At 40.1% G+C, this 13864-nt stretch overlaps 3 protein-coding genes across 5 annotated transcripts; 2 read left to right on the forward strand and 1 right to left on the reverse strand.

Moving 5' to 3' along the window:
- The first annotated feature begins 4544 nt into the window (after positions 1–4544).
- Positions 4545–5703, forward strand: her5 (hairy-related 5). Its single transcript, XM_061295156.1, has 3 exons — positions 4545–4592; positions 4668–4763; positions 5263–5703. Exons 1-3 carry the CDS (start codon positions 4545–4547, stop codon positions 5701–5703), a joined length of 585 nt encoding a protein of 194 aa, XP_061151140.1.
- Positions 5704–8493: 2790 nt separating this feature from the next.
- On the reverse strand, positions 8494–11475 carry pfdn6 (prefoldin subunit 6). 3 transcript variants are annotated; one of them, XM_061286173.1, is made up of 5 exons: positions 11335–11475; positions 10098–10343; positions 9909–9979; positions 9709–9833; positions 8494–8788 (listed from the first exon to the last, which is right to left on the reverse strand). In XM_061286173.1, the coding sequence occupies exons 2-5, from the start codon at positions 10159–10161 to the stop codon at positions 8668–8670; spliced, it is 381 nt and encodes a 126-aa protein (XP_061142157.1). In that variant the 5' UTR covers positions 10162–10343; positions 11335–11475; the 3' UTR covers positions 8494–8667. The 3 variants fall into 3 exon arrangements, with proteins under 3 accessions (XP_061142157.1, XP_061142158.1, XP_061142159.1); XM_061286175.1 differs by lacking the exon at positions 8494–8788 and adding an exon at positions 8839–9653; XM_061286174.1 differs by lacking the exon at positions 11335–11475 and having other exon boundaries at positions 10098–10408.
- mmgt1 (membrane magnesium transporter 1) lies at positions 10792–12688 on the forward strand. Its single transcript, XM_061286172.1, has 4 exons — positions 10792–10945; positions 11258–11310; positions 11400–11503; positions 12036–12688. Exons 1-4 carry the CDS (start codon positions 10867–10869, stop codon positions 12181–12183), a joined length of 384 nt encoding a protein of 127 aa, XP_061142156.1. The 5' UTR covers positions 10792–10866; the 3' UTR covers positions 12184–12688.
- The last annotated feature ends 1176 nt before the right edge of the window (positions 12689–13864 follow it).

Genomic DNA, 13864 nt, shown 5'->3' on the forward strand with positions numbered 1-13864 from the left:
GTTGGTCCCAACAACGACAGCTGGTGCAGTGAAGAACATTGCGATGATGGTGAGAGGGGTGATTAAATAGGCGCCCATAGGACGCCATTGATTGGCTGGCAGGTGTCTGTGACCACGCCTCCATATTCAGTCCGTGATTTTATTAAGACTTAGTTCACACTCATCAATAAAGAAATAAAACTACACACGGGAAACTCCTAATCATATCACACAACAAGTCAAGCTTAATTGGGCTATATATATCTTATAATAATATAACTTTGGAATAATAATAATACAATAATATTAACAATGGAATCCATGCATTTATAAAAGTGAAAATTTTATGTCAGTAAAATGTAGGCCTGTTTAGTTATATTTATTTGAAAAGGAATTGTTGCACTGCATTTTTTCTGCGATCAGAAAAACATGCAAAACGAAAAATGTATCACGTTCGTATTGAATATACATTAAGACTTTAGTCATGCTTGGTATTCATCTTCGCATGCCCCCAAAGAAGTGCGAGGCTGGGAAAGAGCTTTCTTTCTCGTGGGAACAGAAATGAAGTGAGAAACTGCTCAGCTTTTATGACGTGTGAGACTTCGCATTAAGCGATGAACACGACCAAACGAGAGCTGTGAGCTTCGACATATGTACGTACATCAATTAGCATTTACCCAGGCCGAAATACAATTTTATGATGTACCTGCCTCTATATTTGCAGAAACGTGCACACACAAGCGTTATGATGAACGTGATTGCTACCTATAGGTATAGGGAGTTAGATTCCATGGGAACGGAGGGACGGGTGGACACACGTTTGTCTGCTGATGAAGAAGTGTGAGAATGATGATTACACCCGAGTGTCAAGTGTGCTGCTCGGGGGTCAACTTCATACCTCGCGTTTGCACTTCACAAGCCAGACCGACCACTTGTTGCCTTCACTACACGTTCCCACACTCACGGCAAGCACGCACGCACAATGAACAACAAATTAGGGTGTTTATTTTTTTTTATTTGTTGTTATTTTTTTTTTGCAAAACAAAGTTGGATAAAATTGAGCCAATTTCCTGGGTTGGTCCAAGTTTTAACCGAGCAGTCTTAAGGGTGTACTGCTTAATTCTAGTTTAATGCCTTCCCCAGGACAGAATTGATTAAATGATATTAAAATTAGACAGATTATATTTATTGTCTTGATGTGTCACATGTACAAGGCAAGGAAATGCAGATTGCATCCAACCTTCAGTGCCTAAGTATTAAATAGCATTCAGCAGGTGTGGGCAAAGTATGGCCTGTGGGCAACATGCAATTGACTCCATTCTTTAATGCGGCCTATATCACATCTATATCATCAAAAGTACTGTTGTATTTGTTGCATCAATTGAGCCCCCGCCCTACCAAAAATACCCGCGTAGTTACAAATTATGTTTTAAAATTGGTATACGTAGTTGTCTTTTATGTCATTTAGAAATTGTTCAATTCATCCATCCATTATTATATTTTAGTGAAATAAAAATTATTCGAACTTTCCTATACCCTTTGTCTTTATTTACATAAGTATTAACATTTGAATATACAAATTTATTTATTATTTTTAATAAATAAAACAGTAGGGCAGCTCGGTGACGCACTGGTTAGCATGTCGGCCTCACGGGTTCGATTCCTGCCTGTGTGGATTTTCTCCGGGCACTCCGGTTTCCTCCCACATCCCACAAACATGCTTGGTAGGCCGATTGAGCACTCCAAATTGCCTGTAGGTGTTGAATGTGAGTGTGGATGGGTATTCGTCTCTGTGTGCCCTGCGATGGGCTGGCAACCAGTTCAGGGTGTCCCCTGACTGCTGAGATAGGCTCCAGCACGCTCGTGACCCCCGTGGGGACAAGCGGTATAGAAAATGGATGGATGGATGGATGGATGGATGGATGGATGGATGGATGGATGGATGGATGGATGGATGGATGGATGGATGGATGGATGGATGGATGGATGGATGGATGGATGGATGGATGGATGGATGGATGGATGGATGGATGGATGGATGGATGGATGGATGGATGGATGGATGGATGGATGGATGGATGGATGGATGGATGGATGGATGGATGGAAATAAAACAGTAAACCTGGATTCGCCTGGATTCAAACCCACAACCTCACATTTGTGAGGAGGATGTGCTAATCAGTTACTCATCATTTTATAGATATATTTTTAAAAAGATGGTGTGCACAATTTCGACTTCAATCCTCAATAATTTTAAAATACCAGGGTTAATTTCAATAACATGCAAAATATAGATATGTTCTATCGGATTAATGCACATTTTCTTTATATAATTGTACAAACGAGATTCGGTTGAAGTTGGGAAATTGTGTAGAATGTAAATAAAAACAATCCTCCAATTATAAATCTTCTGGATCCACAGCAAACGTGTAACAAATGCAATGCACTTACTTCATGCTTTGAGGAAATAGTAAACATCTTTTGTGATTACGTTTTGCCCGCAACTCTGCTGAAGAACTTCTTGCGATGTGTGGTCTTTCTGAGTGCGCGTGCTTCATAATGCACCCAATTCCAATTTAGGTTGTTAGTTCACCACTAGATAGATGGCACTACATTCTACACATTGTACGTTTTAATAATTGGTGAACGTGTGAGAATTTCATGTGCTTTTAAAAAAAATACCAACATGAGATTGAATTACATCTTATCCCACTTGCTTTGGTACTTTTTTCAGAATAGAGTTGAATTGATTAAAACTAATGATCAAAACTCCACATCATTGTCAAAAAAACAATTTGCCATTTCTTTGTCATTTCTCTCGCTTCCATGCAGATTATTATGTACAATTGTCTGCTGTTTACGAAATTATCAGTTGCTTCATCAAAATATGATCAAAATGTATCGTAATGGGTCTCCATTAAAATGTCACATACCCACATCATATAGTACCAAACGTTGAATACATAAGTCAAAATTATTTCTATCAATTTCCATTACACTTTATTTTTTCCCCAGATGGATCTTGGCTTTTTTCTCAAAGATATGTCTGAAACATTAGAGAGAGAGAGAGAGAGAGAGAGAGAGAGAGAGAGAGAGAGAGAGAGAGAGAGAGAGAGAGAGAGAGAGAGAGAGAGAGAGAGAGAGAGAAAGAGAGCGAGAGAGACAGAAAGAGTGAGAGAGACAGAGATAGATAGATAGATAGATAGATAGATAGATAGATAGATAGATAGATAGATAGATAGATAGATAGATAGATAGATAGATAGATAGATAGATAGATAGATAGATAGATAGATAGATAGATAGATAGATAGATAGATAGATAGATAGATAGATAGATAGATAGATAGATAGATAGATAGATAGATAGATAGATAGATAGATAGATAGATAGATAGATAGATAGATAGATAGATAGATAGATAGATAGATAGATAGATAGATAGATAGATAGATAGATAGATAGATAGATAGATAGATAGATAGATAGATAGATAGATAGATAGATAGATAGATAGATAGATAGATAGATAGATAGATAGATAGATAGATAGATAGATAGATAGATAGATAGATAGATAGATAGATAGATAGATCTACCAACTACCCAAGATCAATCTATCTATTAGATAGACCCAAAATCAATCTATCTATTAGATTTGGGTGGTTGCCACAGTTCCCAGCATGGTCTACGGGCCTTTACTAATCGCCCCTCTTTGATTTGAAACGGAAGTATCAGCGAGTCTTAAAGGGCGTTTAATCTCCGCGGGATAGCCATTATCCGATCATCCTAGTGTTATCGCCACACTTGAGCCTATTATGGGGACCAGGGCGGCAACAAATGCAGTGTGCTCAGACTGCCAAAAGTGCAACCATGCATGTATGTTGCTATCGTAATAAAATGCATGTTATAAATATACTACAAAAACCGGTATCCAAACACACGACACGTGTTGTGGTGAACAAGTGTGCTCGTGCTACTGTTTACCAACTCCACTCCTATAGGCTAAACAAACAACACGCACGGACGTTCGAGTGTGAAGCGAGCAATCTGGTCTGCGCCGTAAATCTGTCCGTGTGCGTACGTGCGTGCGTGTATGGAGGCAGGGCTGGCTAGTGGCTATATATTTTTTTCCTCTATAAAAACTTTGACAAAATATTATTTTTTCCGTTCAAAGTGCTGCCATAGATGATGTACACATATATGTGGTATATATCAGCACATAGATATTTATTCGTTTAATCCATCCATCCATCCATCCATCCATCCATCCATCCATCCATCATTATTATTTACGTATTTTATATATTACCTATACCTCATCTTTCGCGTGTAGTTGCATCTGCTAATTGTAGCGAAACGTTTTTTTACAGTTGGAGGCGTTATTTTACATGTGAATTAAATGTCATGCGGCGCATGCGTCAACGGATTACATGTAAATGAAATTGGCCTCTTCTTTTCATGGGTGCTTATGGGCGCGGCAGGGACATCCATATAGTTGCAAACCAGGTGCAAAACATTCACTTGGATTTGTGTAGATTGATCTGCACGCATTCGGGGCAGCATGAAAGCGTTGACTTCACCACTGCCTCACAGGCACAGGATGAGGAGGGTAAACTGCGGATTTGGAATTTATAAAAACAACAAAAAGTGTTTGTGATGTTAGCAATATTCATCTTTTTCAAAGGTGTCGAAACCTGTGATGGAGAAACGCAGACGGGACCGCATCAACCGCAGTTTGGAGACGTTAAGAGTTTTAATGCTGGAGAACACACACAATGAGGTACACGCTGATTTATTAGGCTGTTCTATCCGTCACTAAATTACGTAGTAAATACTTGTATAAAAACCGAGTTGTATAATGTCCATAAATTTGTTTAAAACAATCTATACATTAAGTTTGGTATCAATGTACAGTACACTGCTGTAATAATAAGCAGATGGATTAGATTTCATTATTTTAGGACAGGTGCATAAAAAATGTTTACAAGGGTAACTGCACATATGGACCATTTTATATATGAAAATAAATGATACTATTACTGCTTCTCTTCCCCAAGCTGCCACTTGTCTTTGCTTTTCGGGTTTCTGAGGGACTGACGAAAATCGCTTATTCCGACGCTTATCCGTCAGTGTACCGTTTGTCATCAGTCGGCCAGACCCTTAGACCTGTAAATATATGTATATGTGTGAAAATAGCTTTTAGGTGATGCATAAAAAGCACCTTATGCACTCCAGATGATTCTGACATTGACTTTTGGACCTTTTCCTATTCATTTTAGAAGTTAACAAACCCCAAAGTGGAGAAGGCTGAGATCCTGGAGAGCGTGGTGCAATTCTTGAAGTCGGAAAAGGAGGAGAGGGGTCAGCGTGCAATTACACCCGGCTTGTCGTCCCAGGGGCAGCGACCCAGCGGCCCCCAGCAGCAACACGATTACCAGGAGGGCATGAGGTCGTGTCTCCTCAGGATCAGACGTTTCATAGCCAGTGATGAACCAGGGTCCAACCGAGTGTCCGCTTCAGTGAGTCCACCCCCACACGTCCAATCTGTGTATCCTGCGCATCTGAGCCAGCACCAACACCAGCTCCAGGACAGCAGCCCCCATCCTTATCCAAGCCAGGGTACCGAGTATCAGTTCTGTGACACCAGGAAGTTGCTCCCCCCACCCACAACCTGCACCCAGAGTCTAGACCCTGTGTGGAGGCCTTGGCCCCAGTCATGAATTCCCTCATGTATAGTCGTGCGAGATGGCATGACCAACATTTTTGAGAATGCGAACCACTCTTGTACTGACGAAAGGGCTACCAGTTTCATACACACTTCTGAAATAACACCTTTGCTCAGATGATCTCCATTTATACTTTTTTAATATTAAATGATTTCCTACAACAATGATTTTACAAGGTAGGAGAGTTACAAAATAGTATATCACGACAACACTTTTTTTCTAGAAATCAGCTGGTTTACTCATGTGGTCTTTTCAGCCATGTTGATGTCTCCTGCAGTAGACTGCCTAAATATACAATCACGGATAGTTTTGTCCAACCTATTTTTTCAGGGCTTTTCTTTTTTTCAAAACAAGATGCAAAAAGTCTTGGATTCTTGCTTTTTTTTCTCCATTTTTTCCAGGGGTGTGAATGGACATTGAAGTTCACACATACTTGATGCACACTGGACACCCCACTGACATGCTAATGAAGGGTTGGGTTGGTTTTCACATGTAGAAGGACACAAGAGTGGCCATTCACACAATGTGCACCAATCCAGACTGCACCTAATCTACAAACGCTTCAACACAAGTGGATAATTTGTTTGGTTTGAAACGTGTTTGCCACCACATGGTCAAGTCTTCATCAAAGAGAAATGAAAACATGTTTGTATTGTAGATCAGATGAAGTGAAATAATTGATTCCAACTTAATACAAACCGACATGCCGTTCATTTCACATTGTCATACCATAATTCCTTCATCAATTCAAAATATCAACAAAATAAAGCATTTTTTTTTTAAACATTACAGTCATCAGAAGGCTTGTTTCTCAAATCATTGGGGTCTCGGGGTAGAAGGGCCATTATTGAATAACTAAAAGGACCATTAAATAATTGATATTTTTTTATCAAATACCCATGCTTGTAGCATATGCTGCCCAATACAGTACTGATATCAGTGTGTTAAAGAGATACAACTGTGGTTTTAAACAAAAAGCAAAAGTTTTGATTGTATTTCTTTGTCATTTCATCTTGTATTTACTTCATATATAGTATTGATTATTTGCGTTTCATGTATATTTTATATATCATTTAAATATATTCTTGGTTTTCATCTTCAGTCAATGATTTCGAACTGTTTGGCAATCCATCGGATAACCAAATAGTATATAGCTTATTGTAGTGGACTATACTTTTAAGGGAAATTTTGAAAACCTTTTCAAAGACGATCGATTTTAAGGACTTGAAAGAACCTGGATGGGGCGGCTGGCTGTTAGAAAGTTGAAAGTTAGGTGAAATCAGCATCTGAATGTGGACCCTAATGGGTCTTCAATACTGGCCATCAGAAAACAAAAGAGTGCCAACAACCTTGCAGAAATGATTGTAGAATGTGTACACGACTTTTAGCATTCGACGGGAATGGCGGGCAGCTGCTGGAAAACAAAATGTGGGGAGAACATGATATCGTTAATAAATTACAATTCACTGCATGGTCAATCTAGTGCAAAAACTAATTTCTGTGATTTATTAAACCGAGGCTATACGATAATCGAGTAATAACATAAATGAAAAGTCAACCAAAATAAGCACATTTAAATTAAAATGATATTTGGATTCATGTAATGGGAAAACTCTCCAAACCGCGTGATGTGTTTATGTAGCAGGGAACTAACTTGAAAAGCACAATTTCCTTGCAGCCTGCCTCTCTGAATGGAGGTGTTAGTCCCGCTGGGTTGATCGCATGGCCAGGATTTTCTTTCAATTCCAGATTAAACCTCCCGCAGGAAGGAGCATCAATGGGAAGAATGAGATTAGCCTTTCATTGAGGAGCATCTGCCTCCCAAAAAGCAGATTAAACATCATTTATTGTCTGCGTGTAAAACAGCAAAGCAGGATTAGTTGGCTCATTTTGAGGGCACCTGTTGAACAGGAGCATTGAAGGATACTTCCACGAGGAAGAGATAGCGGTGCAAATGTGCTTTAGCGCCACCACAAGGCCGCTATTGGGAAAATCGACGCAGCAGTTTGGCCAAAATGTCACATCCTTAGGGTTGAACTACTTCTTGACTTGTGCGTAAACTAACCAAAGTATTGTGTTTGAATACATTGCTAATTATTATGACATCAGCATTACATTAGATCAAATATCTTTCAGCCATACGAGTGCACGTAGTTCTCGTGTAGGTGAGAACACTCGCGGTCGCTCTTCATAACATTCTGTTTGTGTCAAATGGCAGCGTGGGATCCCTCACACCCACGCGCCAGCGACCTCGCAGGCTCGTGCGCACCAGTAGTTAAAGTGTCATCTTCACACCGTAAAGACCAAACTACGTTTGTTTTACTGGAATACCACCACGTTACGGGTGCTACTATTGCGGCAGCTGTGCCTATTAAATATTACGTTCTCTAACCACGTTTCTTCGTTATTTTTATGGAAGCATGTGTCAGACTGCAAAATGTTAGTAAAGATGTACAACATTGTTTTTTTTCACCCACAATAGGGGTTTCCTTATCCTCTATTCGATCCAATAAAGTTTTGTTTGATCTCTTTCAATTTCTTAAAGTCCGAATGGTTGTATTAATTCCATATACTTGGGGGGGAACATGTGTGATGCATTTATTCTACTGCTAAATTACACATCTAAATGACCAACCTCTAAGGGCAGTGATCCCAGGGCTTTTAAACAGTGCACACTGTGTCTAGTCATCCTGCATTTCAATAAACCATTTTCATTTTTGAATAGCAGTACACTGCATTGGTAATGTAGCTTAGCATCATCATTTACACAAGATGTTGAAACAGTTTCATGAAAAAAAAGTTTATTATTAATTACAAACAGAAGCGTTGCAACGGCAAAGTTGCATTCGAATGACAGATGCAGGTGGATTTCGATCACATCTTCTGAGCTGTCGGGCTACAAGTGTGTCTATGGGAAGGGCATGCGCGCATACTGATGATTTGCATTTCTTCACTTGGTCAGACTTTCCCCACAGAGAGGCCTTGCGCTTTCTGAAACTCCTGCTGTAAACTGGACAAAAGCTGTCGGTGCTGGTCGGACTTCTTCTCCAAGTCTTTCAGGAGTGTATCATACCGCTGACTATAACAGAAACGGAGAAATAAAAATAATAAAAAAACATTTCAAGTTTGTTTCCAGCTAGACTGAAAACATTTTTAAGACCTTTCAAGAGGAGGACCTTGCTCACTTTTGTGGTAGAGCACTTTACATTTTACGAATGTGTTTTGGACAAATATTTCTGCGCCAGGACAAAGCAATAACGGTTTTGTTTTGATGCCACCTGGTGGAATCTTCGTGTCAATGACGTATGTTGAAGCGAATTAAGCTTCATTTAGTTCAGTGCTTCAGAGCTGGAATCTATCCTGGCTGAGTTTGAGTGGGAGCTGGGGTACGCCCTTGTTAGAATAGGCCTCTTTGGCACATGTGATTAGCTAGGTAGCTTGAGCTATGTCGTTATCCTTGACCCATCTCTACGACACTCTTTGCACACACATGAGTTGATCTCAGTTAAGACTGCAAGGTCACACATGATCACACAGAGTAGGCAGAGTCACCACCTTGCAGGAGGGTGGCCAAAAGTAGCATAAGAGTAGGGATCTTAGAGGTAGGGGTTATCTCGCAGAGAAGACTCCATAGCTGTGTATCGGTCTTTCTGGCATACATCAAACAGTTAAATTGAGAAGGCAGCCTCCTGGTTATTACTATTAGCATAGCGAGCATTAAAGATAAAGAACTGGGACAATAGTTTTCTTCTTGCTAGGGGGGGGGCGTAACAGAAAATAATTGAGAAGCACTGGGTTAACTGAATACATAAAATTGTCCATAAGTGTTAATGTGATTGCATGGTCATCTGATGTGCCCTGCAGTTGCCTGGCGATCAGCCCAGGGTGTACCCACCTCCCATCCACAAGTCAATTCGGGTAGCTTCAGCTTACCCGTGACTGTACTGAAAACAGAAAATGGATGGATGGATAGAAGCAGCTATACAAACAGTAACTTACATTTCTCCATTGATGTATTCCAGCCTTTTTGTCACAGTCGCTTTGGCCTCGTCCAAATCTTGTTTTACCAAAACAGGGCCAATCAATTTGAACACTGTATTTGCACTGTCTAATAGATCAAGCTCCTATGAAAAAGAAAAACAATCAACCAGGTTATTATTGCCATTTTTAACCCACGTGGACTATATGACAAACATTACCTCTTTTACGATATTGTTCTCTGCTAGCTGCGTTTCCAGCTTCTGTCGGGCTGACATGCTCTTGCTAACATCTAAGCAGCACAGACAATCGGTAGTGAGTCAATTAAGTAAGGACGTTTTAACCGTGAACAACAATGTAAAGAATTTCAAGAAAGCTAGCAAGTCACAACGGCCTAAAACGCTACTTACCTTTTTGCATCTGAGTATATTTTTCTAACTCGCTGTTTAATTTCTTTTGAATGGCCTCTGTCATGTTGATCTTTTCTTATGTAGCTACAAATGGCAAGTTTGTTCAGTCAATATTTCATAAAACAACGTCTTGACTTGCTAAATGTGGACCCAAGCACCGAAAAAGGTGATGGCTGATGCCGGATATTTCTCTTCTTCGTTGGTAGTAATTGGTGGTTGGTAGGTGCATTACCGCCGTCTACTGACCTGGAGTATAGAGCAGGAAAATATGGTCACGCAAAAGTCAATTACATTCGTTAGATTTCGTTGTTTTGCTCAACTTTTGTTTTTTTACATAATAATCATACATAATACATTTACATAATTTCATATTAAAAAGCCATTCAACAAAATATTTCAATTATAGATTAAATATAGATATTAAGTGTGGTACACGTACTGTCCCGCCAGTGGTCAGTAATAGAATCACTTTTTAAGTGCAGTTGAAAGGAATTTTTAATAATTATACCTGCGTTTACGTTTTAAGAGCTGTTTTTAAATATTTATGTTGGTACATTTTATTGTTCACTTTTGTTTGCGATACATTCTGACTGCATCATTGTTTTTCTGAGTGGAGATTTATCTAAACTTCACTGTTGTTCAGCGCGTTGTTTAAGTTCAAACTGTGCATAACTATTCATATTTCATGGGACGCGATGATTTTCCTTCGTGGTCTTTTTTTGCGACACCGTTCGACTTTACGGCACTGCACGGAGTTGTCCCGTTGAAAATGGCTTCTTCCTTTTGGAAAGGTGTCGTCAGCATTGGACTATTTTCCTTAGCACACGCAGCTTTCTCAGCGGCACAACGTGAGTTTCTTTGCGTAGAGTGGGCACACGGTTGTCGGTCCAGTTGTCACCGGGGAGAGGGGTTCGGATGGCAGGGATGCATTTAAAGGCTGGCGAGGCCTTATGCTGCGACGGTTAGCTTGCACGATGCTAACTCAGCTCAGATGAGCTCACGCAGGAATGACACCCTTGGCTTCTTAACTTAATGGTGCAATTCATCTTATGTGCCTTGACCGTCACAATCTTTTAAACACTTGGGTGTGCAATTCATTGTATGTAAAAATACATTTAGATGTTCAATTGACTTGATTTCTACTCATCTTCCTCCATCAGATCGATCTTACATGCGACTTACAGAGAAAGAAAACGAAACCCTGCCAATCGACGTGAGTCGTGTGCATTTTTCCTACCTTTAAGATTAGCGTCGCTCACAAGAAGAAGTTTTGACACGACGACTTTATATTTTGTGTCGCAGATTGTGCTCCAGACATTACTCTCGTTCGTCATGACCTGTTATGGTATTGTCCATATTGCTGGGGAGTTTAAAGACATGGACGCCTCCTCGGAGCTCAAGAACAAGTAGGTTCTAACCACATTGTGTCACCAACATTTGATTGTTAATTGTTGTGTGAATTTCGTGAAATGCACTGTATTATGACAAACAATAAAACAATTATAAATCACATAAACAGCTCACCTTTGACCGCCCAAAAAGTGCTGAAAGCTACCTAAAACATTTATATCGACCACAGTGGATAATTTGGAGGCACTTGACATGCAGACAAAGTCCCATCAAATTTGTATGAAGCAGACTAAAATAATACGGTGCCCAAATTTTTGTCACCTAACTTTGAATACTAGATAACTAGATGTAGTTTAGCTGGAATTTTGCAGGGGTTGCTAACTATAAATTCTGGACTACAAAAAAAAACAATATGCGTGTAAAGTGTGTCGTGTCGTCATGCTCACTGACTTGAAGGTGTTGCTGGTTGTGACCCCCAAAGTTTTGAGTGAGGTGCAGTTTTACCTCCACTTCCAAATTTTCTATCCTTAGGAGTGTAATTGCGGATTGCCTGTTTTAATGTGAATAAATGATTTCCTCCCTCGACAGAACGTTTGACACACTGAGGAATCATCCGTCTTTTTACCTTTTCAACCACCGAGGACGAGTGCTGTACCGCACCGCCGAGGAAGAGCCGTCCTCTCAGCAAGCTCTTCCCAACCCGCTACGGCTCCGCAAGCTGGAGCATTTGCACTGAGACTGGCCTTTTCCCTGCCTGTAAAATTACTAATGTCAGATAGGATTTTTTGTTGTTGTCGTTAGACAGAGAAGCCAGAGTCACCATTCATTATCCACCTTTTTTTTTTTAAATATGTATTTGTACATAATCATTCAGTCATGCTGTACAAACAAAGTAGTCATCTCCACCAGTGTGCCAACCCTTCAGTTATTTTGTATTTACTGTATTGAAATACTTTGGAGTCTTGCGTACCGAGGCATCTAGCCATTGTGTCCCTTCCGACACTACTTTGGATATTTCTCTCCTTTGCACTTAATATTCTCTGTATGAAGGGTAGAAAAAAAACCTAATTTCATTCATCATATGTCAGGACAGCATTTAGTTTGAACTTTTTTTTTTTAAATTTAGCTCCCTGAAGACATAGAGTGAAGAGGAAATGTTGACAAGACTTGGAAGAGAAATGATGGTGCATCTGTTTTCATTGACATTTGTTATATTATTTAATAAACACAATCAAATTTTACTTTTGATGTTTGAATTTAATCTGGTTTTACATTTGGATTTAGATCGCAGTAATTTACTCATTTGTGCATCCCAAAACAAATCTTGTTCTAATCTAGACTTGCTTTCCTCGAATGCCAACTGCCCTCATGTCTTACCTCACTACATCTCTTAGTTCTTCTAGTTTACTTGCCTGGCAGCTCCTTCTACCAGTTTGATCATCTTTTAAATTGGAAGTCCTCTGCCACTCTCCACGTCATGTGGTACCACAGTTCCTTTCTGCATTGGATACCTTGTCTAAGACTTTACTAAGGCACTATGCAGCCCCTCCTCACCTTTGTCACTCACTCACTCACTCACTCACTCACTCACTCACTCACAAGTCAACACATTAGGCATTTCCCACTGTATTCTGGTCTCCTCAGTTTAGTGTCTCACTTCTTTTAGCTTCTTCCTCTTGCGTCATAAAAATCAAATGATTTAAAAAAAAACCGGGGTGTTTCTTGTGTTGTCCACTAGATGTCAGCAGAAAGCCTTCATTGCAACATTTAAAGCAGGGGTCACCAACCCGGTGCCCGCGGGCACCAGGTCGCCCGCAGCGACCACATCAGTCGGCCATAGGCCAAAGGTTGGTGACCCCTGATTTAAAGCTATATTGACTCGAGACAATTTGGGGATGGACTGACCAAAGGTATGATATTTTGTACGTACTGTATTGTATATGTTTACGCATACGAAAATCATGCATCCACATATCGATTTACCTCAGGATGGGCTACTCGAGCCCAAGCCTGGCTGCCCCATCCCATCTGATTTTGTAAGAGTGATGTGCGCTCTCCTGGACTGGTTGCCAGCCAATCGGCGCCGTCGTCCCCACCTCTGGACAACTTCCTTGAAGAAGTGAGTTGCAGACCTCACCGGCGCAAGCGTAAAACAAGGCTACCAAACGACGAGCAGTTTTGCATGAGGCCTAGCTAGCACTACATAGATGTATGCCTAACTAAGTCTTGAAGCTTGCAGGTTTTATTTTAAAGGCCTTACATTTTAAGTGAGGAACCGACAGGTACACTTTGAGTCATGTTTATCTGTTCCAATGAGGTTTAAAGGCTTCTTTGTGTAAAAAACAAAACAAAAACACTTTCAAAGCTATTAGAACGGTTGTAAACATTTGTTAATTCTTGACAATTTCCCTACAGAA

The sequence above is a fragment of the Syngnathus typhle genome, linkage group LG1 (assembly GCF_033458585.1).
Source record: "Syngnathus typhle isolate RoL2023-S1 ecotype Sweden linkage group LG1, RoL_Styp_1.0, whole genome shotgun sequence".
Classification (NCBI taxonomy): Eukaryota; Metazoa; Chordata; class Actinopteri; order Syngnathiformes; family Syngnathidae; genus Syngnathus; species Syngnathus typhle.